The 23,757-nt window shown below is 34.9% G+C and overlaps 1 protein-coding gene across 2 annotated transcripts in view; it reads right to left on the bottom strand.

Moving 5' to 3' along the window:
- The window catches only part of MAPKKKe (MAP3K epsilon protein kinase), a 35,927-nt gene extending 27,816 nt beyond the window's left edge, over window positions 1-8,111 (bottom strand). For both annotated transcript variants that reach the window (XM_010314672.4, NM_001247850.2), the window contains 11 exon segments: window positions 7,762-8,111; window positions 7,178-7,312; window positions 3,710-3,730; window positions 3,497-3,570; window positions 3,317-3,407; window positions 3,150-3,233; window positions 2,650-2,751; window positions 1,451-1,582; window positions 1,192-1,263; window positions 484-587; window positions 69-159 (listed from right to left, as the gene is read on the bottom strand). In XM_010314672.4, coding sequence (XP_010312974.2) covers window positions 69-159; window positions 484-587; window positions 1,192-1,263; window positions 1,451-1,582; window positions 2,650-2,751; window positions 3,150-3,233; window positions 3,317-3,407; window positions 3,497-3,570; window positions 3,710-3,730; window positions 7,178-7,312; window positions 7,762-7,821 — 966 coding nt within the window. In that variant the 5' untranslated portion in view covers window positions 7,822-8,111.
- Window positions 8,112-23,757: the final 15,646 nt, after the last annotated feature.

Here is a 23,757-nt window from a genome sequence, read left to right as displayed (position 1 = left end):
TTCAGAGAACTATCACTATGTTGCTTAATTGAAATTCTCATCATTTTAAAGGAACACAAAGAAAATACTTTTGCTTTGTCAGAAGAAGAGCTTCCAGCAGCACCCTTGTCCTCTTCATTTGATGCCTCTCTGATAGCCGATCCGTCTTCTTCTATATCTCTAGAAGATAACAAATGCAAGAAAATATAGCAGACATCAAAAGTATACCCTCATAACAGACTTTTAAAGAGATCCTAGAGGAAAGTACTCGAAAAATGAGGACTAGAGAGTATTACAACCCTCCTTGGCTTTGGTCTAGAGACGCCGCCTGTAATATGTGGATTGAGTGAACATCGTGGATTCAAACCCTGTCGCAGACAATGAACTGCTAAGTGGAGAAGGGTGGAGGGGTGGCCCATTATCCACTTAGTTACAAAATGTCCATCCTGGCCCTCGTTATATCTTGGTAAACAAAAATAACTAGTAGTATATTACAAAATCTACCTTATTGTCCCACTATGACGGAGTGAGGACTGCAAAGCACGCCTTGAATTTTGTATCCAAGGATGTGAAAGCAGTGTCTTAGCATCAGGCCTTTGTCTAGCATCCTGAAACATGCTAATCCAAAGTCATCAAAAGCTATTGGAGTCAAGAGATAGACTCGCGAAAAGACAAAATCAAAACCAGGCAAATGGAATAGTTACGATCTCTTTGATGCCATAGGTTAAGCGGTAATAAAGGACATAAACACAGTTGAATTCTCGTTCTGCACCATTGTTTACAGAGCTATCACTGGACATACAGATTCAAATAACCCAATTAAATATGCATAGAGCATCAAGATCAAGCATCATTTACGACAATACCAAACTTCAAGGTATCTAAAAAATATCAAACTTCAAGAGTATCTAAAGCTACCAGTTTCCATTTAACGAACTGTTTCACTGTATTTCCAAAAACATTTAATTTCATAAAATGCAGTTAAAGATTCTCCTCATTACTTTACAACTTCACCCAAGTTTTGCCAAAAAGCGGCATGCCCAATCCACAGAGCATTACAAATGTAAGAGTAACAACTTAGGTCATGTCGCCTAACTTCTCATATCTACCCAATCTAAATGCACAGTACTCTCCCTTTGCCTTATTTATCTAAAAAAATACAAAATATCAGGTATCAAAACTAAATCGATACAGGAATAATATACTCTTTACCTTCTTAAAACACTGGCGGAGAAAATCAGTGATAGCAGGAGAGAGGCTATCTGGAATTGGGGGATGATCATCCTGGAACAGACAAGGATTCATTAAATTGTTGAAGATCATCAAATAGCCACTTAACCACTCAATTACATTTGATTCAAGCAAGAGGGAAAAATATATCACCACTACCTAAATCCAAAGTATTATCCCCATCTTTCAAATACAAGTTACCTTCTTCAAAAAAAATAGACATAGCATAAGTAAAACTCACCTGCACAATCCGAAAGAGAGCAGGCATGGGCTGAAGATCATAGTACGGAGGTAAACAAGTAAGCAGTTCTATAACTGTACAGCCAACACTCCAGATGTCAGACGCAGCACATACTCCTGACATTTCAATCACCTGAAACACTAGACAGCATTAAAGATAGATCTTCCAGGTGCAAGTTAGATGCAGCACATACTTCTTCATTACAGTGTATTAACATTAAGAGTAGTTGTCAAGACCAATATGAAAAAGGAAATTGCATGAAAAATTCAAAGCTACACCATTACTCAGAATTGCTGGATAGGGAGAAAGGCTCTTCGGCAGCCAGTATTTGCTTTTGCAGCTGTCCTTACATTGTCTTTCGTTTATTTTCTTAGCCATTTTACAGCTGCAATTTTCAGCTAAAAGCTGTGTAAATTTGTGATTTGTACTAATTTTTAATTTATTTTTTTAGTTACCAAAAAATTGTAATTTTCCTTTATAGCTCAGTAATATTCATGATTCTCACCTAAAAGCTGTATAAATTGGTACTTGTAATTATTATTTTTTTATTTAGTTATATACTAAAAAATTGTAATTTTCCTTTATTGCTCAGTGAATATTCATGATTCATTTTACAGGATAGTTCCATGATAAAGTTACTCCAGTCGACTGCAACGGTATTTCAAAATGAAAATATTTTTTATTTTGTTCAAAACTTTCACTTCCATCTAAGTAGTGTTGTAGCAGCACCATAAAGGCTTTTGTCGAGGTAAAAAGGGGTCTAGACAGTAGTGAGTCAAGAAAGATATGCAATACCAACTTAAGACCTAGCAACTTAATAACTATCAACTTTGAGCAACCATACAGTTTCTCGATTGGTTGTTCGAAAGAGAGCACTGTGTGTTATTTTCCTTTTTTGGGCACGATTTGTAAAGAAAAGAGAACATAATATTACACATTTCCTATGGAATTTTTTTTAAAGGTAATGTATTTTTCTTATATCAGGCGCTACTTATTGTAAACAACATAATTAAATTAAATACCTAACATGTTGGGCCTGTACACAGCAGAGGCCCAGTTGTAGTGCAAAATAGAACTCTCAGCTAGTTGATAACTAATCAAAATAAAGTTATCTTCCCTTTCAGAAGTGAATAACAGGCAACAGGGAGAAACAAAACGTCAAACCAAACATAGACACAACTAAAGTAAGTTTGTTGTACCTCAGGTGCCATCCAGTATGGTGTTCCAACAACTGAATGCGTATTAACATCTGCCTCCGTTAATTTAGTTGCAACACCAAAATCAGCAAGTTTCACCAAACCCTGCAAACAAAAATTATCAAGAACATATTGTTAGGAAAGGCAAACACACGGGTAGGGAAAAATTTATATGAGCTGAATATATAATCCAGATGAGAATTGATGGTAACAGTGAGACCGCATATGCAAGCAAATCACTATGCAGTATACAGCACATGAATTTTCTTTTTCCAAACAAGGCACGAGAGAAATCAGACATAACACGAAGAGAAAATAACTAACTACTCCATCTGTCTGATTTATGTAGCATCGATCAGAATACGAGGGTCAAGCTTCTTAACTTCCGGTGTGAATTCAGATATAGATTCTTTGAGTTGATAATTGAAAATGACAAAGAGAGTAGTGACTTCCATGCATGAAAGTAACAAAATCAAAACAGAAAAGTGAGTGCAATTAAAAACCTCTTTAGTTGTCAATATATTTGCACCCTTGATATCCCTATGAATTACACCTTGCTCATGTAGATAAACCAATCCTTCCAATACCTACAACAGAAGAGAGCCATCAAAAACTGGAACTTCTACATCTAACTCCGTGATACCTAATTTGGCAAAAGTCAATCTGAGACCTGAGAGATGTAAACAGCAACCAAAGATTCTGGAAAAGGCCCAAATTTGTTTGGCTTGACAATGTTAGCAAGTGAGCCATTCTCTACATACCTTTAAACAAGTATCAAAATTTCAAATAGTTAGTTTCCTTCGAAAATATAGCAAAAATAGAAGTGAAGATAAGTTTCAAGCTCACTCACTCAAGAATTATGAAAAGATGACTCTTTGTCTTTAAGGATCCAAGATACTTCACAATGTTTTTGTGGTTCAAATTCTGGAGAGCAAAATGAAAATAAGATCACATATCCTAACTGAAAAGTGTGCCTTCAAGTGCATCCTATTTTCTTTTTCTTTCTCTTCCTTTGGCATTCAGGGATCCTATGATCAGGACGAACAAGGAAAGAGATCTTTACCTTAAGCAAATCGATCTCTTGCTGTGACATTAATGCATCCACCCAAGTATCGCATCATCAAAAGAAAAGAACAACACGTAAGTCACATTAAGTCAAGAACATAATTTTATCCGTCAAAGGATGGTATGACACAATGCACATAGCAGTAATTATCATATATTAGTTTATCACAAAATTTGTGGGGAAAATATACTGGGACATATGGCCGGGAATAACTAAGACCAACACAGATTACGCAAGTATTTTCATTATATTAGTAATTTTATTTTCTAGTAAGAAATTATGTTTTGGCAGTTATTTTCACTATAATAAGAGTCATTAGCTGATAAATTTATTTCTAAGGAGATAATATTTTTCTATGTTTTATACCATGATAGATGCTTTTAATTCTAATCCATTATCTTAGCTTTCGTATTCAGTATTTCTATCAAAATTAATGAAGTTTTAATAGCTTGTTTGGACAATTTTTTTAAAATTTTGAAGTTGTTTTTTAAAAAAAAAGCACTTTTTTATTGCAAGAGAAACATGCAACTGCTACCCTTTGAGTGCGCACAGGATAAAAACCCGCTCATATACAATAGCTCGCAAACCATATAGGAGAGATAACCCGCACTAGGCAAGTCCGGTGCGACGAGTTCGACCCAGAAGGCAAACCCCTTGCTTTCGATGGCAAGGGGTTTCTAACTTGAGACCTCCAACATGGAAGTCCAAAGCCCAAACCACTGGGCCACCCCGAAGGGTATAAAAGAAAAAGAAAAAAAGAACACTTATTTTAGAGGGGTGTAAGGTATTTGGCCAATTATCACACGAGAATAAGTTATACATAGTAGTGGCAAAACTCGTTCTTCTACTACAGAGAGGAAACATAATTTTGTAATTTCTTCTTAAATGTAAAAAGAGAAGTAGAAAATTATCCTCCTGGAAATTTATTTTTACCATACTATCCCTCATCAATTTAATCCATTTGTTTCTCAAACTATATTTACCAAAAATTAAGAAAGTATACAAGATGTCCCCTATCATTACTTTGATTCAAGGTAGAATACATCGGTACCCCATAAAAGTTGACACGTTATTCCGTGCAAATCTGAACTATTTTTTATCCTCATCCATCCACCCATCCAAACACCCGAAACTTGACAGTTTGATAGCCTTCTCCTAGATGTTGATGTGGAAAAGAGCGTAAGTACACACTCCTAGGGGCGTGGTTATGAGAAGTTGACAAATAACCTTCTATATGGGAACTTTTCAATCATTAATTGTCATGTAATCATACACGATATTTATTTGTTCCAAATTTGTGTTTCTTCTTATTTCTTCCTGATATATACAATGTATATTCATCCCAACGTTGTATTTTGTGTTTCTTCTTTAGGAGCAATGCTTATTTATTTCGATTGTGCATTTCCTCTTTTTGGTCAAATCTGTAAAGGAAAAAAACTTAACTGGAACCCTATCGTGTTTAGCCAAAACACTGGAGTTCCAATAATGTATTTCTTTTTTTATACTTCTTTAGATGCAATGGATGTTTCTTTCAACGGAATATTTCTTCTTTCTGAGAAAATTAATATGAATTGGCTGGAGCTCATTGTTATTAGCAGAACAAAAAAATAACCAATAAAACGGAGTTTCATCAATGTATTTCTTTTTATTTCTTCATTAGATGCAATGAACACTTCTTTCAAGTTTAAGTGAGAAAGTGTAACAAAAATGGCATAAATCAAATTTAAAAGACTAATCAGATGAAAGAAACAAAGTTCAAAGCTAGAGATGATAAAAAGCTACGTCAGGTTCTTTGTCAAAAAAAAAAGCTATGTCAGGTTAGATTCTAGTCAAGCGTGAAAACACACGTGCGAGTACTCCAAATGGTAAATGATATGCATACACCCTTAGCAACTGAACCTAAAAGATCGCAATTCCTAGCTTTCATATAAATTCATTTTCTGATTTATTCCTGGTCATCCACTCTAAATACAAACAGGGGTTGTCTTCAGGCTTCTTTTGTTGCTATGAAATGTGTCTCGTGTGGATCCCATTAGAGAAGTCTGCTGATCCTTTTTCAAATATTTACAATTTCAAAGGCTCAAACCACTGCAAATGGAGGATCTTTGCCCTATTAAATTTATGCTGATTTTGAAAGGAGTCCTCATATGCAACATAGTGACTTGTACTTTTATCCATTGCAATCACCTATATATTTAGCTAGCAATGACATGAAACACATTCTAATGCTCAATATTTCTGGCGTACTCCATGGAGTACTCGCACGTGTGTTTTCATATATTTAGGTAGCAATGACATGAAACACATTCTAATGCTCAATATTTCTGGTGTATTATCCATTGCAATCACCTATATATGCAGGTTAGATTCTAGTCAAGTGTGAAAACACACGTGCGAGTACTCCATTTATCTATTAGTAATATTTATTGTAAAGTAAATGTGAGTTTATGTAGCATTCCTCGCAGATTCTTCAAGGGGAAGAAACCAGGAACACCAAGGTTGGAGAAGAAGATATCCCTGTGACTCAACCACTAATCGGGACTCACAACAAATTGGTATCACTAACAACCACTATGGGTGATTCCAACATAAAGAAGAGTTGAGGGATCTGTATCAGGAAGTGCGAGCATTAACAAAGGAAGAGTGGGCATAACCAATATCCTGAAGGGAGAAGTGAATCATGTCAACTGAATCAAAATTGGAAATTCAGCTGCGGCAACTATTGCCACAAATGCAGGAAACATAAAAGGGTCAACAGGAACCATATTAAGAAACCAGATATGGGAATCAGTAGCAATAAAAAAGCATCACAACCGAGTTGCCAATTCAACAGAGCAGCCAACAGTGCCGGGAGAGATGCCAGTAAGGAAATGGAAGCTCAACACTAACCAAGTCATTGTTCTGAAAGGAACAGATAACTCATCCAAACATCAACCCACAAATGATGGAAATACACAAGTTCAATTGTTACTTAACAATTCAGGTTTCCATGTGACTTCAGAAAAAATATTCAAAATTTCCGTTAGTACCTAGTTACAATTCAATGGACTGGCATATTGTTATAAGCACTGTCCAAGACGACTAAGTCTATTTCATGGTTCAAAAACTCGCTTTAGATCGACGTCCATGTAACCATTGCTTGTGTTTGTAGTTATTTTATCCAGTATCACACAAACACATGATATAATCTTCTTCGAGCTGAATGGATTTAGAAACACAGTTCTCAGACTATGGGTGCGCACTTGCACACACGAACCCCAACAAAATAATTACAGTACAAAAAGTCTTATACAACTGGCAGTAATATACAAAGTTGCAAAATCTGTGCTACCAAGATAACAGAGAAAATTTGCAGAAGCATGTTTTCAGACAAAATGTACTTGTGTTAACACACGAAGTTGAAAAAATCAGGACTACTATCTTTTTCTTTTTTCGTAGACAATTAGCCAAGAAGTGAAGATATACCATAATGACGTTGAGATCCTCCTGAGCAATATTCTCCAGAGAAACTTGTTTAATTGCAACAAAGTCTCCATTTTCCAAATCCAGACCTTTATAAACTCGACCATAAGCTCCCTTCCCAATCTCATCTCCAAGCATCTTAAATCAACAAAGACAATTATCAATCAATCAAACCATCAGCTATGCCTCAATGCGAAAAAGAAGAGCAAAATTTTCTCTTGAACTCAACTAACAAACCCATATAATTTCAAAAAGTGCACTAACTTCAATATGTACTCATTCATTCGACTTTGTTTGAACCTTCACAAATTTCTATTAGCTCAGCAGAAAAATTCTAAACCCTTACCACTCTTAAACACACAAAAAAACCAACAAAATTTTATCCACTAAACATTTCCAAACCAAAATTCTCACTTACTTAACTACGAAACACAAAAAGAATGAAACTTTAATTTTTATTTCTACTTGTCAATACCAGGAAAAAAACATGTACAGCAAGGGAAACCTAAATCTCCGAAACGGGTGAAAACTATCATCATAACATGCATATAAACATCAATTATAATGTAGGTAAAGTGAATTGTTACATATTTGTTATCAAGCGTCTTGGATTTGTGAAAAGCAGCATTTGCCATTTGCCTAGACATTTCTGCTCAATTTATCTCTTCCTCCACCGCTGCCCACCCCCTCAAATGCGTTTTTGTTTTCGTCAATTAATTGGGGAATGGGTTTCTCGAAAGTTCTATAACAGTTTCATTGCCACAATTCAGATGAAAATAGAGGGATAAGATCGCCGGCGGTGAACCGATCGGAATTTTGAGCCCGACGGGTCCTGTGAAAATGGAAAGAGGCAAAAATAAAAGGTTCGAACAGGGCTTTGGTAAGGCCCGAATGGGCGGGCCGGAAAAAAAGATTTTTTGTTCAAACGAAGACTGATAAAAAGTATACAACTTATAATAGACTATAAATAGTAACCTTTTTTGGATTTTGGAGGACAGTTAAGTCTTAGTTGGAATTTTTTTTTTATGGAATTTGTAAGCCAAATATATTATAATAATGGTTCTTTTTATCATATGGAAAAATGCTTACAAGTATCCTTAATATATGGTAAAAGGTTTATAAATACCATCATCTACTTTTGGATCTATAAATAATCTTCAGGTTTATGCTTGGCTTTAAACATACTCCTCAATATAATAAAAAAATATTCAAGTAATTTTAACTTTTTTAAAAGTCATGTGTTATTTTTTAATTGGTGCACATTTTAATTTAAAATAATTCACTGTTATTCAAATTTTAAAATTCAAACTCAATCTGTTTTAATCGTACATTCTTTTTTTCTTTCAAAAATCATCATTTAGGGTTCTTCCTCAGCAGTTCTTCTTCCTCTTCATTTTATTATTTCGTTTTCTCAAAATTATCCAACACAACAATCAAATAATGTATATTTTTTTGAAACAAATGTTTCATTTCGTGAGTAAAAATATACACTTAGTCTTTTGTAGACTGTTCAAACTTTTAAAAAAAATCTCCTTTGTATTCAAGTAGTTTCATTCTCCTTATTATTATTTCTTCCAAGTTTGTTTATTATCAAAATATCCTATTATCTTTGTATAAAGTTTGTTCTTTGTGTTAGAATGTCTAAAAAGTTTATAAATTTTTGAAGCACATTCCAGTCGCATATATGTGATTGCGAAACAATTTTATGGTCTCTTTAAATGTTTGCGCAAGTTGATTGGTTATAAAAATACTAATATTGTGCTTTGCACGGTAGAAAAATATTACAATTTCTTTTTTCATTTCAATACAATTTCATGTTAACTTGTTGTAGTTATTCAAATTTAAGAAATTTTTGTTATCAACCCAACCTTGTACTCCTTATTGATCTCTTAATTCCCAAATGACTTAAACTCTTGATATTTCCGTTTGATTCAAACTTGTCATCTGGAGTTGGATGGTGAAAGTTCAATTACTTTTACTTTTTACAATACTTGTGTACTGTGAAAATGTGAGTTGCCTAATGTAGGCTTGAACAAAGGATTTTGTTTTGTTTGTGACCTGCACTTTAATTTGTTTTTCCTTTTAAGCCTAGGAGCTTTCCAAATCTAGTCTCTATTTGTGTAAAGAAACTTTGAAGATGTAGAATGATGGACAAACCATGAAGTTTTACATCCCTAAGAAGTGGTACGTATGTTTTACTTCCTAACACTTTGGATTAGATTCAGTTGTCGTTATTCCATCTATATAATGAACACGTATATCTAGACTATTAACGTGTCATATTGGATGAGTTAACTGGCCAGTTCACTTATTTATGCTCTCTGCGCATTTATTCGCGCTCAGTTAATGTTCTTTGTTATTTTTTAATATCATGTTTAGATTGTTTTGAGTCATGCATGCCAAACAATTCATTTTCTATCTTTGAATTATTTAGATTTTCTAAGAGTAGTTGTGTCTCATCGACTTATAGATAACATGAGATATCTTTGTACATGAAAAGAGAAATGGTTATCCATTACATGACTAACTAGCCTATAATGTTGATGCATCTTTGGTCTGCATTCCATTTTAGGTATCTTATTGTCAGTGGAAGATTGTTCTTCTTGTCCAATTCTTTCAGTCAAATCTAAACTGCAAATTGAGCATTGATAATGAGTTTGTGTATTAAAGTATCAGTTTGTGCGTGTGTATTAGTGGGTGACATACAACTAGTTTATACAACAGAAAGATATATGTCTCTTTGACTAATATTTTTGGAGCTATAATATATGGTTTCAGTGTTGAATTGTATTTTTAAAATCTTGTTAGGGTGGTTTATCATCTTATGACATTGATCATTGTGTGCTACTACAATTGTCATGAGAACACTTTATGCATGGAGATGCCGACAATGAGAATCTTGTATTAGCAGAAGTTGTTTGTTGGTGTTTAATGGATTGTTCAATTGTTCTATTTTTTAAGTTTAAAGATTATTTTAAATGAATGAAACTATGTTTACATTACTATTTTGGCGTTGTAACTTGTTAAGAATATTTTGAGATAGGGAATAATTTTAAATAATTTAGTCTGCCTTTTCTTTTAGTTGTCATGTACATGATGATGACAAACGAGATTCATTTGATGTCAGTTAAAAAAAATCTATCATCTAGGGGTGGCATGAAAGCATCATTTGTCCACATAGATTAATGATTTTTATATTGATTAATGTAATGTATGTATTTTGATCTTTTCAATATTAACTAATTCATCTTAAAATTTGGATTGACTTTAGATTTAATGGAAAGTTACATCAATATATTCTTGCAATAAAAAAAATAACATCTGAAAACGATGCATTTGTTCATTCCAGATTATATGGAATACTCATTTCCCGGATCAACTTTTGAATAACAACCGCATTATATACAAAACTACACACTACCTTTCTCTACCGCACCTATTTAATTTGCTCTTTATATTTTTCTACCGAAAAAAAATTCAAATTTTGAAAAATTTTAATCAACGCAAAAATAAAAAAAATAAAAACTTTTGATATATTGTTGTATTATTATTTACTGTGAAATTATTTTTTGATGAAAATTCTATGAAAGTAATTAAGCAATAAAAAGGGGAAGGGGTGGGGAGGAAGACTGCTCCGATCTTTCATTGTTTTTTCTTTGGTGTCATTTCAGCGAACAACGATATTCATTGTTGTCTGACCAAAGAATAGTTCAACTGGAAAATAAATCGAGGTCAATTGTATAAATTAAATTGTAGATTTTGTTGAAGTTGTTCTTATTATTTTTGTATAACATTAAAATTTTTATTTGTTTACACCCATATTTTTTAGATTTTCAGTTGTAAATATAAATAGATTCATGTGTATTTATCAATCAATTTTCTCTTAATGAAGTTTTTTTCATTCGTTGAGATATTTGGTTTGCATAAATTATGAAAAAAATTGTTTGTATACTTATCAAAATTGTATATAGTTACTCTTGTTTGTATATTTGATCAATTACTATCTTTTGTATATTATCAGCAAGTATACGTTCAAGTATTTAATTTTAGCATGATTGAGATATTTGTATAATTTGTTTTGTATATTTTTTGTGATTTGTATTCACATTATATAGTATACAAATTCTATTGATTTAGCCTATCAATATTTATTGTGAGTACTTATATTTTTAGACCTTACTTGTATATATATAGGAAGTGATTTTATCTTTCTCGGTTAAAAAAAAGTCATATTTGATGAGAAATTCTAATCATATACAATAAACATGGTTTGTGGGATTGTTTTTTAAAAATAATTTTACCACCTCATTAATTAAGTCAAGACTTCAATTTGTATAAAAAATAAATTTTCTAGTAAGATATACAATGATTACTGAAACTCTAGCTATAATACGCAATTAGGTAAACTATAGCTAATAAGCCTCATATTATTTCAACTGTTAGTTATTTATAAATCTTTCCAAAAAAAAATTAAAAAGGTATCTCATTCATTTATATTAATTAATTAATGTACGAAATAAAATATAGGTGAATATCAAAATGATAAAAAACTTTAACACTAGTCATTATTATTACCTTTTTAATATGAAAACAAAACAAAAAATGATTAATCAAAAAATCCTTTTATGCAAGCCTCAAATATGACAAATATTGTCACATTAATCATATTGATTAACTAGATAATCAAGTCTGTACACAACAATTTAAATAGATTATTTGATTTTTACAATATACTACCATATAAAGAAAAGAATTTCACATTGTATTCTGTATATCCAAATGTTGTTCATACCTCTCAAAATCACAACCATAAATATATCCATTCAAAATAAATTTATCAACATATATGTTTTTTTTTTTTTAAAAGAGTTGCATCTTCTGAGCTTACAACAATTTAACGATGAAACATGTGTTATGTCAAAATAGAAATTTTGAAGAAACTTCACTATCAAGATCACTTCAACAAAAGTTATATTAAAACCAATATTGTTTTATACATATGAAGAACACATAGAAGTCAAAGAATTTTTTTTTTCATTTTCATCCATCAAATAATATATTAATTTAATCACTTGAAAAGACTTTTCATAAGTTTATATGTCCAAGCAAGTAAAATAATTCAACTCTGTCATATATTTTTATACACAACATATATAACAGATCTCCTCACTATAGAACTTTTCTCTTATTTCCCCCCTCATGTCATACCATATACATCTCTTTTTTCTTCTCCATCAACACTGCACCAATAATCAAAAAACTCATTGGCTCCTATAGAAAAATACCAACAAATCCTAACTTAGAAACAGAGGAAAAGATATGATTATGCACATATCACGAAGAAAACATTGAGAAGTATACATGCCCAAATTTTGCTAGGTAAAAGAACCTATAAAAACTTAACTTCTATTATAACACAAAAGTTGCAAATATCAATACCATCTAAGATCCTCAATCTAGAACCTTGATAAATATATTAAACCCAACTAATAGTCCACATGAATAACTTAAATGGATCCATGATGCAAGACCGGAGTGTCAAGCTCGGTTAGTGATGAACTGACTCCTAAATTAGCCAAAGAATAAGCATGCTAGTTTGAAGAATAGTAAAATTTCAATAAGATTATTAACTGTAGCCAACATAGTAGTTTATTTTTATAATTAAAAACTCCCAAGCAATAAGTTTTCTTTCTTTTATAATTACGTTATATGCTAAACAATATATGAAATGACATTCATTATCTTTAAAAAAAGAGAAAAAAACTCAAATTGAGAACAAAATTTTAGAAATCTTAAAATCAAATTGGATTGAGAAACACAATTTTCAGCACAGACAAATGAGTAGTGAGTCAGAGAAAAATCTCGTAGAAATAATAGGATAACTTTTTATCTCAATTTTTGCCCTACTTCGTATTCTCTTCAGATAAAATTTCATAAAAAAAGAAAAAATTGATTCTGAAGATTCATAAATAAATACTCTGATATTATTGTTTCTATTTCTTACTACCAATACATATATGCACAAATAAAATCTGAACAAAGAATTGAAGGCGAAGTGGAAAAAACGACTAAAATAAAGGAGATACATTAATGTTGCAACAACACACGAAGAATGGAAGTAGAAGAGACTTCAATGTAGAATGAGAATCGAGCTAGTTGGATGCTACAAGCAAGTGTAATTCTTTCATGAAAATTAAATTGAATAGAGTACAAATCGATTTTAACTTTTCCTAAAATCAGAAGGAAATGAAAGGAAAAATAAGCACATGCAACTATAAGTAAATTAAAGACAATAACTTTGCTCTTTTTAATTTTTCTTGAACAAATTTCTTTTTGAAAGATGATGAGTGGTAGCTATTAGTTCAACAATTATTTGCAGATCTGATAAAAGCCCAAAAGAATGACCAAAATTTTTTTGAGGGATGAGTAGCAATTTTATCTATTACCGAGAGAGGAAAAAGAATGGAGAGTTTGCAGATATACAAAAGTCACTTAAGGTGATGCGGTGGCTTTTTTGGAGTCCATCACCGTGGGCCAAACTTTGTTAAATATCACAATTCCAAAGGTTTTTGCAGAGTTGGATATACATGTGTGATTTATTTTTCAGCTTTCCTCAAAAGTCAAATGTACGTTGGTAAAATGTGAAGAAGATAAATTGTTTTTCTTCTATATCATAATTGGAGGCTACTACATTTGTTCTCTATAAAATTGAGGGTCATTTTTCATTCTTAAATGCACCAAAAATAAAAGAGAGAAAATAAGAGTGAGGCATAACAGAGAAAAATAATTTGCGAGAAAAAATAGAAAGTGTAAGCGATATTGTAGTGAGGTGGGAAAATAAAAAGAGGGTTATTTCTTTTGAGTGTGTATGGTCTTTGGAATTTTTACTCAGAGCTACAAGTGTTAAAAAAACCTTATTATTTCTCTCTGGTTGTGAATTCTTCTTATTCAAGAGGGTTTTTACATAAAATCTTGGTGTCATTATTACTCTTTTTATTCTTGTTGATTAATCGTATTGTTGTGTTTCACTTTTATTGCTTTTATTATGCAAATATTTTCTATTGCAGATTTATTCCCAAAAAATGGGTATCATAGCACATGTTTTGCTCATTTACATAAATACTTTTTGCAGCCTATCGTACTATACTCAATGAAAAAGAAAATGTCTAAAGTGAAGTATAAGAAAGAAAAATTCAACGGTGAGAACGGTTTCTCAATGTGGCAGAGAAGGATGAGTGACTTGCTCATTCAACAGGGTTTACACAAGGCGCTAGGCGATAAATTCTTGGGGATTGGAAAGAAATAGATGAAAAGGCTGCTAGTTCAATCAAGTTGCACTTAACAGATGATGTGGTTAATAGCATCATCGATGAAGAGTGCATGTGGCATTTGGATAAAGCTTAGAAAATCTATACATGTCCAAAATGTAGACAAATAAATTGTATCTAAAGAAGAAGTTATACGACCTACATATGGGTGAAGGTACAAAATTTTTATCCCATTTAAATGTGCTTCATGGACTAATTAAACAATTAAGTATACCTCTAAATAAGGATCAAGGAGGAAGATAAAGTCATAGTACTCGTAAACTCGTTGCCATCTTCTTATTATAATTTGACAACAATCATCTTACATGATAAGGAATCTATTGAGTTGAACGATGTCACATAAGCCCTTTTGCTTAATGAGAATATGAGAAAAAGCCTGAAAATCACGGATAAACTCTCATCACAAAAAGTAGAGGCATAAGTTACCAAATGAGTTCAAGCAACTTTGGTAGATTCGGAGCTCATGGAAAGTCTAAGGTCCGATCAAAATCAAAAGTCAGAAATTGGTATAATTGCGATCAACCAAGTCACTTCAAAAGATATTGTTTGAATCTAAAAAGAAGCAAATGAGAAAGCAACGACCAAAAGAATGATAACAACATAACTACCATGGTGCAAAATAATGACAATGTTTTTCTCCTCATAAACGAGGAAGAGGAATGCATGCACTTGGCAGGTGTAGAGTCGGAATGGGTGGTTGACACAACAACATCTTACCATGCCTCACCGGTAAGAGATCTTTTTTCTCACCGGTAAAAGATCTTTTTTTGCAGATATGTAGCAGGTGATTTTGGCAATGTGAAATGGGTAACACAAGCTACTCAAATATTGCAGGGATCGAATATATGTACATAAAGACAAATGTCAAATGCACATTGGTTTTGAATTTTAAAAGTGACACGTACCTGACTTGCGAATGAACTTAATCTGGGGAGTTGCTTTGGACCAAGATAGATACGAGAACTACTTTGCAAATAAAAAATGGACTCACCAAAGGGTCATTAGTGATTGCAAAAGGAGTTCTCATGCACGTTGCACAAGACAAATGCACATATATGCCAAGGTGAACTGAATGCGACTCATGAAGAGATCTCTGTAGATTTGTGGCATAGAAGAATGGGTTATATGGGCGACAAATGATTGCAAATTCTTTCCAAAAAATTACTCATATCTTTTATCCAAAGGTACAATGATAAACCTTGTAAATAATATTTATTTGGTAAGCAACATAGAGTCTCATTTTAGACATCATCTGAAAGAATGTTGGATACACTTGATTTGGTATATTATGATGTTTATGGTCTAATACAGATAGTAACAATAAATGGTAATAAATACTTTGTTACTTTTATTGATGATGTTTGATGAAAATTGTAGGTTTATATATTAAAATTCAAAGATCAGGTGTTTCAAGTATTTCAAAAGTTTCATGCTCTAGTAAAAACTAGATGGACTACGCCCGTGCAAGCATGGGACCAACAAATTAAAATTGGATGTATTAATACAAGGGAAAAGTACGCGGTTAAATAAATTAATACCATTTAATTACTCATCGTAGCTATAGTTTGTTATAATTACCATCCAGGACTAACATTATATATTAATTATGTGGCCTGACTTCAAGTTTGTATAATTAGTCACATTTGTAAATGTATAATTCGCTAGAATATACAAATACATATGTATAATGTATACAATTCACCCCTCTCCCACTCTCTACCCTCTCTCGCTCGTTCTCTCCCTCTCTCAATCTCACTCGCCTCTCTTCTCTCTCCCAATCTCGCTTCTTTTTATACAAATGCATATGTATAATATACAATTTTCTAACCAATATACATATACAATTCACCTCTCCTACTCTGCCCTCTCTCACTCGCCTATCTTCTCCCTCTCCCAGTCTCACTCACCTCTTTCATCCCTCTCTCAATCTCGCTCACCTCTCTCCTCTATATCCAATCTCGCTTGCCATATATACAAGTACATATGTATAATATAAAATTATCTAACCATTATACATATACAATTCACCTCTCTCCCACTTTTTGCTCTCTCTCCCAATCTCGCTCGCCTCCCTATAACATGTAGCTAAAAATTGTAATTATCTAACTATAGCTATGGAGAGTAATTCGACTATTTTTTAGTGGCTATATGTGAAAATTCCATTAATACAAAATATTTAGCATTTAAATTTCAAGAGGAACAACTTAATGTTGGTAATATATAAACTAAAGCTAGAGAAAAATATAATTAGAAAACTTTAAAAAAGAACCCATAAAAATATTATTGTTTATAGCAAGAAATAGCAAGAATGATATAAGATTCATGGGTCATTGAATTTCTCGACTATTCCAAAATACAATTTGTGTTTCTAGAAACACTCTCGAAAAGCATAAACACTAGTTAGTAAAATGTACCAAAAGAGTAAAAATAACGGTATGCTTGTCGACTGCTTGCAAATGAGTAGTGACAATACTCATTTGTGACCAATATGTATATATTTTAAAAAGCAAAATGCGATCTCAAATCAACTTGATGGGCTCTTAGATATTTAGATATATAAGTGTTCAAAAGGGTCCTAAAAATCCATATTAATTACTATCCAATCGAACATAGTAACCTAGTTAGATAATACTAAGAACATAAGTTGCTTTTCACTTACCCGCTATTATGATATGAGTTCTCGAATTAATCTAAAGACGATAAAGAACTCCAAAAAGTATAGGAAATTAAAAGAAGAGAAATAATCAGTAAATAAACAGCTCAAATCTATTGATAAGAAGGCACGAGAAATTGTAAAGCGGTAGAGGATATAATCAAATTCCATCTTAACTGATTCCACTTTCTACAACGATTCAATTTTCTAATTGATTAGGAAAATGTAAAAAGAACTAATAAGTTCAACAATTTTTTTTGAGTACGTTTCAATTCATGATGTTTTTCCAGTGAAATTTGAGGGCACCATACAGGGTTAGTCAACTTCACTTTGTATTAGTGTACCTAAATTATGACCAGTGGAGATTTGAGAAGAAAACATAATTAACAGTTTGACTCAAGAGCAACTTAAAGAATCAGGACAAAAACATGCAGTACTCTGTTAAAATTCCTTTACAAGTAGTAACAGGAGAAATTTATAGTTAGAAAGTGAAATCAACCTATACATAATAGGAACAATCGCTAAAGAAAATGAAGTGTGGAGAGCTTGAATTGCAGCAAACTAGCATTGCATATGCTAACACAAGTTCTATTTTAGAGGCACACATCACAAACAAAAATAGAAACAACATAACTAAAATAGATATACAATATATGTATGCAACTAATAAAAATAGACGAAAAATATTATCTTTCAACTCAAAAGAAATTCGGAGAGCATGCATCTCCTTCTTTGATTGGTTTTCTAAACAACATAGAAAAACATTATTGATTTTTTTTTGGTCTTTCAGCAATACATAGTGACTGGCTTCGAATCACATAAGCCCATGTAGACGAAGACTCGTATTCCTCTAAAGCTCTTTCTACAGGGAACACAATCAATCTGTACAAGAACCTACCGAGTCACCCAACACTCAAAGACATAGGTAAGGGGAAAACTTTACTTTCCCTTTTGAATGAAGAAGAGGTTCAGTCCAGGAGACAAATCAATAGAAAAAGCAGGGAATGAAAGCCAACATAAAAGTTGTACTTATTAGAGACGAAAATATTGATCACATTGATACTCTCAAATTACACTTCCTTAAAGAAGTATAAGCGGTCGTTTCAAGTAAAGAACCCAACTATTAGGTTAGGGTCGACCCTACGAAAAAAATAGTTTAGACTTAACTTCAATGTATGATTACTTTTATTTACTCAAGTCTTTTCCAAAAACTAGTAATTAAATGAGGTTTTTTGAAACAAAAGTATTGTAATATTGCGAAATCAAACAAGTATCAAGAGTGAATTATTGGTGTTTATAAAGTTGTGAGAGAAACTAGGGTGTAAGTGTTTCCCATAGGTTCATAATGCCATAATCCTAGCTATAACAATTCTTCCCCAGTGTTTTGCATGCAAAGCGGTAAGTTATGTATCTCTAAATCCTTGGTCTGGCATTTAGAGAATTTCACCTGTACCTTGGTTTGCGAACCTGTGTCTAAGTTACTAACCCTTATCTTTACTTCACATTAAGAATCATATTCTATGTATGACTTAGTTATTACTTCACACCAATCGAAACTAGTCTATTAGATAGTATCCCACTAAATCTATGTCGATAATTCTTTTCCTATTAACTACCCCCTTGGCCTGGCAAGTAGAAATCAGGTAAAAACTAACACGTGCAGTCGTTAAAAAGACTTTTAAACGAAAGAATTATCGATGCATACAATAACCTAATTGATAATTTTTATTTATCTAGGTTTATTTTGTTAATCACTCATGGTTTCCACAACCCTAGTTGTGTATTTAGTTACCCATGCTTAGAAGAACACAATTCATAATTGATTAATAATAAATCATGAACTTACTTTGACAAACTCGAAGAAAATCCTAAAATTCAACTTGAAATCACACAATTATATTAAAAACCAAATCCAAAAATTTTGATTAATGCCCAAGTTGCAAAGACAAATCTCCAAGAACAAGAGTATGAAATTAGTAAAAGAATCCAACCCCAAAAACGAGGTTTTACACCCTATGTATAAGAAAACAGAAATCAAAAGGAGTTCAAATAAGGAAAGTTTGTTCAAAACGCGGCTTCAATCGATGACAGACAATACTTAGCATCTTTTCTCAGCTTTCACTTTGCATCTTCTCTAATTCAATTGATGGACCAACAACACGGTCCGTCGATGATTCTCGTTGTTCCATACTTAGCTTTTCTTCAACATCGGGTACTGGAACATTCTTTGATTAAATCGACGTTTTTCTAGGATGGTCCGTCGATCAACCGAAGGACTATCTATCCTTCTATATCCCCACACTTAGTCAGAATTCCCCAAGTTGCTTCCAGATGCATGAACCTCCAATCGACGGTCACCACCCACGGTCCATTGATGGGACGACGAGCCGTCGATGGACTTCGTGGGTCACTTCTGCACTGATTCTTCACAGCCTTTTGCATTTTAATTTTGGACAACTTTCCTGCAAAACAAAGATAAAACATATTAAAATTACTATAAAAAGGCTCTAGACACACACCAATCGTAAGGAAAAAGAATTGAAAGTATCGTGAAACCATGGTACATCAACACCCTTAACTTAAATTCGTTGTTTTTCCTCAAGCGATGCACTATGACTCAACACAACACTTTGTACACACGTATCCTCTTTCAAGCTTCCGTAATCACATGGCTATCAATCCCAACTTTAGTTGATAGACTTAGTGCATGTTGCTTTAGTGCATGTTTCTTCTCTTAGGCTTGATAGGCTTACTCATATGGATTAGACCATGACACTGACTCACCCTGCACTGACACCTCTACTCTTTTGTCTCTCACCAAGGTACCAACTTTTCGATATTGCAACTAGTTCTCACTTCAAAATATATTCTTTTTTTTCACACAATGATTTTATCTTTGAGTATAAGGATCATTTTTCAACACTCACGCTCAAAACAAATTCACACCTAGTTGGTACTTATCGCCATAGGCTTGCCCTTATTTTTTCAAAGCTTAAGTTCACCATATTAGACTCTTAGGATCACGATATGACTTTGTTGGCTTGTAACGTGGGCTCAGGGTCAGGTATGGTACATATGGGTACATTTTAGTGACTTTCCCTCCTTGATATTAGACTAAGCGTCCTACCTCTTTCATTATCTATTATGCCCTACTTTTCTTGTCATCTTTTCCTTATTTTCTCCTTTCTTTCTCTTTTGGGGAAGTGAATCTTACTTCTTTTTGTTCAACACTTTTTTTTATATTCAATTGACAATTTTGACAGTCACTTCTCTTGTTCACTGTCATTTTTCTTTTCCACATTACTCTTTTTCATACCCACTTTTTGGGTCATCACTCATAATAACCACTTTTCATTTATGGCTTTGCCATGAGTCGAGGTACACATTACCCAAGGTTGGGTCAGGGACAAAATGAGGCCAGTTTCTGCATTATCCACCCACAACTTATGCTTTTGGTCTAAGTTGAGGTGGACATGTCCAAGGAGGGAACAGAGCCAACATATTATACCCAGGGAAGTTGAGTTGGTGAAAAAAGGAAAGGTCTATTATAGGATCAAAATATTTGGATCATAAAGGGATAACAATTTCATTCGGCTCACTTCCCTTTAGGTTAGATGTTTGCTAATTTAAACAAGGGCCTATGATCCTTTCCAGATTGTCTAACACAAATTCCTTTTGCAGGACCAACCGGGTAAGTTCTAGCTAGGTACCAACAGGGGAACAATTAAATCTCCTCACACTCTCTTGACACCTCATTACACTATCAGATTATCAGTCACCTAGTTTGAGTGTTAGAGTGAGGATCATGCAGTGGGTGCATCTCTATGTCATGATTAGAGCCAACATTCAACATTCATTACACCTATTCATGCAAGCACTTTCTTAGAATGGGATATCATTCAAGTTTAACCATCATGCTTCATTCTTCACTTTCATACTTTGTACAAGTTATGACACATGCCGGTTCAACAGTAAAGTAATCAGTCTCTTGAGGCAAAAGAACACACGCAAGATAACCACCAAGAGAGGATCGTGAGTTGGGCTACTCAGACTTCACTCTACCACTCACTTTCTATTTACCCCACCGCGACAAAAAAATGCAATTTTCCCCAATGCATTAGAAATATAAAGATAGGGTGGTAGGTGAAGCAAACATAAGGTGCATAGCACCGAAGATTAACAAGCAAGCGGGTCCGATTTCCCGGAACCCGCACTCTCAGTAGTGCCCACAACGATTTCCGCACCCTCAGTGGCTCTCCTCTAAAAAACCTCCACTCTGGAGCTAGACGCCCCAGCAGCCAAACTCTCGAGCCCTCATCTAACGGGTCTCCTCATCAACTAAAGAGGCTCTCCTTGCAGCCTCAAGATCTGTCCGCTCCCTGTTCCTAGCACGTGCCTCATCTCCCTCAGTGGTACGGCTGGAGTAGTGCCTCTTGTCACTCTCACGTGGCTTAGGCGGCGGTGCAGTAGGAGAAGTGAATAGTGCAACAAGCACTGTGTCCTCCGCAAGCTCAACAGGTGCAGTCTCGGGCTTAGCTCCCTCATCTCCAATATGGTATCAACATCTGCCCGTAGGCTCGCCACAACCTCCTAAAGAATAGTCAGATCAATGGTGGGGGCTAGGCGTGCTAAAATTCGTAGCTTGAACTCATCGAGGCGCTGGTGGACCGCCTGAATCTTCAGCTCTGTCTGTTGAGCCACCTTCTTCTCAATCCGACCCTCGGCCTCGGCAATGGATTTCTTTATCTAAGGCTAGATATTATGCAACAATGTGGCCATCTGGGCATCTAGATTTTGGACCCTAGTAATTGGGACCAGTTCTACTGTTGGTGGAGTAGACCAAGAAGAACTAGGCGCCCTACTAGTGCCAGGGATAGACTCGGTAGGGGTGGTATCCGTGGGCTTTGAAGTGGCATGGTCCCCCCCTTGGTATTGCTCTACTGTATCCGCCAAGTTCTCACTTAGCGGCTGCAAATCGACTCTGGGCCCTCGCCGCGGTGCTGCCACATTAACCTCATCCCTGATGAGACTGATATCCATAAACCCGATCGGAGTAAGAAGGACATCACAGTGCCAGAGGGGCACTCCAACATCCGTGCATAACTGGAAAATCATGCAGACGAATGGGTAAGTAGTAGAGGCCTTGAAATCCCTCTCATGTATCACGGAGATCAACAACCTCACGAAGACGATCTCCAACCCGGCTACCAGTACTGCTCTATCCAAGGTAAGGATATTATCTGCTGCCGTGGGGGAAAGGCGGTGGTGGACTAACAACCAGAAGAACTTGGCTGCAAAGGTGAGGTTGACCTTCTTGATAAGGCCTCTGGGGTCCAACACCCAGTCTGCTTTCTCACCGTCAATGGAGAGCTAATGTGCAATCCACCTCTTGGTGGACTCACTCTGATCTCTGCTCTGCTGAAACTGGCCACTCTTGACCAACTCCCACCTGTAGTCGAACTCAGGAGTGAGAGAAACCCCCATGGCATCAGTGGACCTATTGTATAGGAAGCGGCGGATGGAGTAGAAGAAATGTCCACCGGCAGCCTCAAACTCAAACATCTGTGAGTGGGTCGTGTTTGGCGGGGTTCGACCACCTGTCCAAAGCACCTCGGAGAGTCACTACGTATGAGGTGTAGAACTCTCGCACAATCTCCTCACTGTAAGACCCTACACACCTAGCCATCCACTCGAGCTGGTGGCGGCTAAAAAAGTCATGCACCACAGGGACTGTGTGTAGTCTCCCTGTCTGAACTTGCCGCTCGACTCTCACCAACCGAGTCACCACCCCTTGTCATTCAACCATTTTGTATCCCTGTAGATCGGGTACTTGCTATCTACACACCACCGGTTGTGCTCATCAGAAATCGGTGCAGGGACCTCATGTTGGTGTGCCAGAGCAGATTCATAACTCTGGGCCTCATTAGATGAGGCATTTTGGGCAGGCACATCTTAGAGAGTGGCTCCCTGTGATATGGAACTAGAGGCAGTGGCCTCATTCAACCCCGTGGAGTGGTTCGACTCTGAATCGGAAGCACCTCAGAGCCAGATGCTTCCTCAGAACCCGAGGCAGACCCAGACTGTCTTCCTGTCAGTGTGCGCTCCTCATCAGACTAGGAGGCAGTGACTACGCCAAACACCACCTTCTAGGGGTGCCCTGAGTGGATCTAGCAGCTGGTCTAGGGGTACGAGTGCTAGGGGGCATGCAATCGGGATCATGCTCATCATCCTACCTGCCTATCAACCATCGGAAAGGTGCCATAGACTTGGACACACCCTTAGAATAAACAAGGTCTTATTTTGGGGGCCATAAGTACCTGAAAAGAAAATTGTTAGTCTCAACGTAATCAAACCACACAAGCAAAATAATCAAAACAGAGCCTAGATACACAAGACACAGGCTAGTGCAGAATTGCTGAATTGGGTGACGGGCACTATCGACGGTCCGTCGATAGTGTATTTCGGTGGACACTTAGCAAATTTAGAAGTCTAAAATTCCGCAAACATCTTAGTCAGGAAAGTCAAACATGCAGAACAGCCCGTCGATCTATTGACGAATCGTAGTCCAATTCTGTCGTTTGACACTTTTTTATTGTTTCTCA

Source organism: Solanum lycopersicum, chromosome 11, assembly GCF_036512215.1.
Source record: "Solanum lycopersicum chromosome 11, SLM_r2.1".
In the NCBI taxonomy this organism is placed as follows: Eukaryota; Viridiplantae; Streptophyta; class Magnoliopsida; order Solanales; family Solanaceae; genus Solanum; species Solanum lycopersicum.
This window is presented reverse-complemented; position numbering and strand designations above follow the sequence as displayed.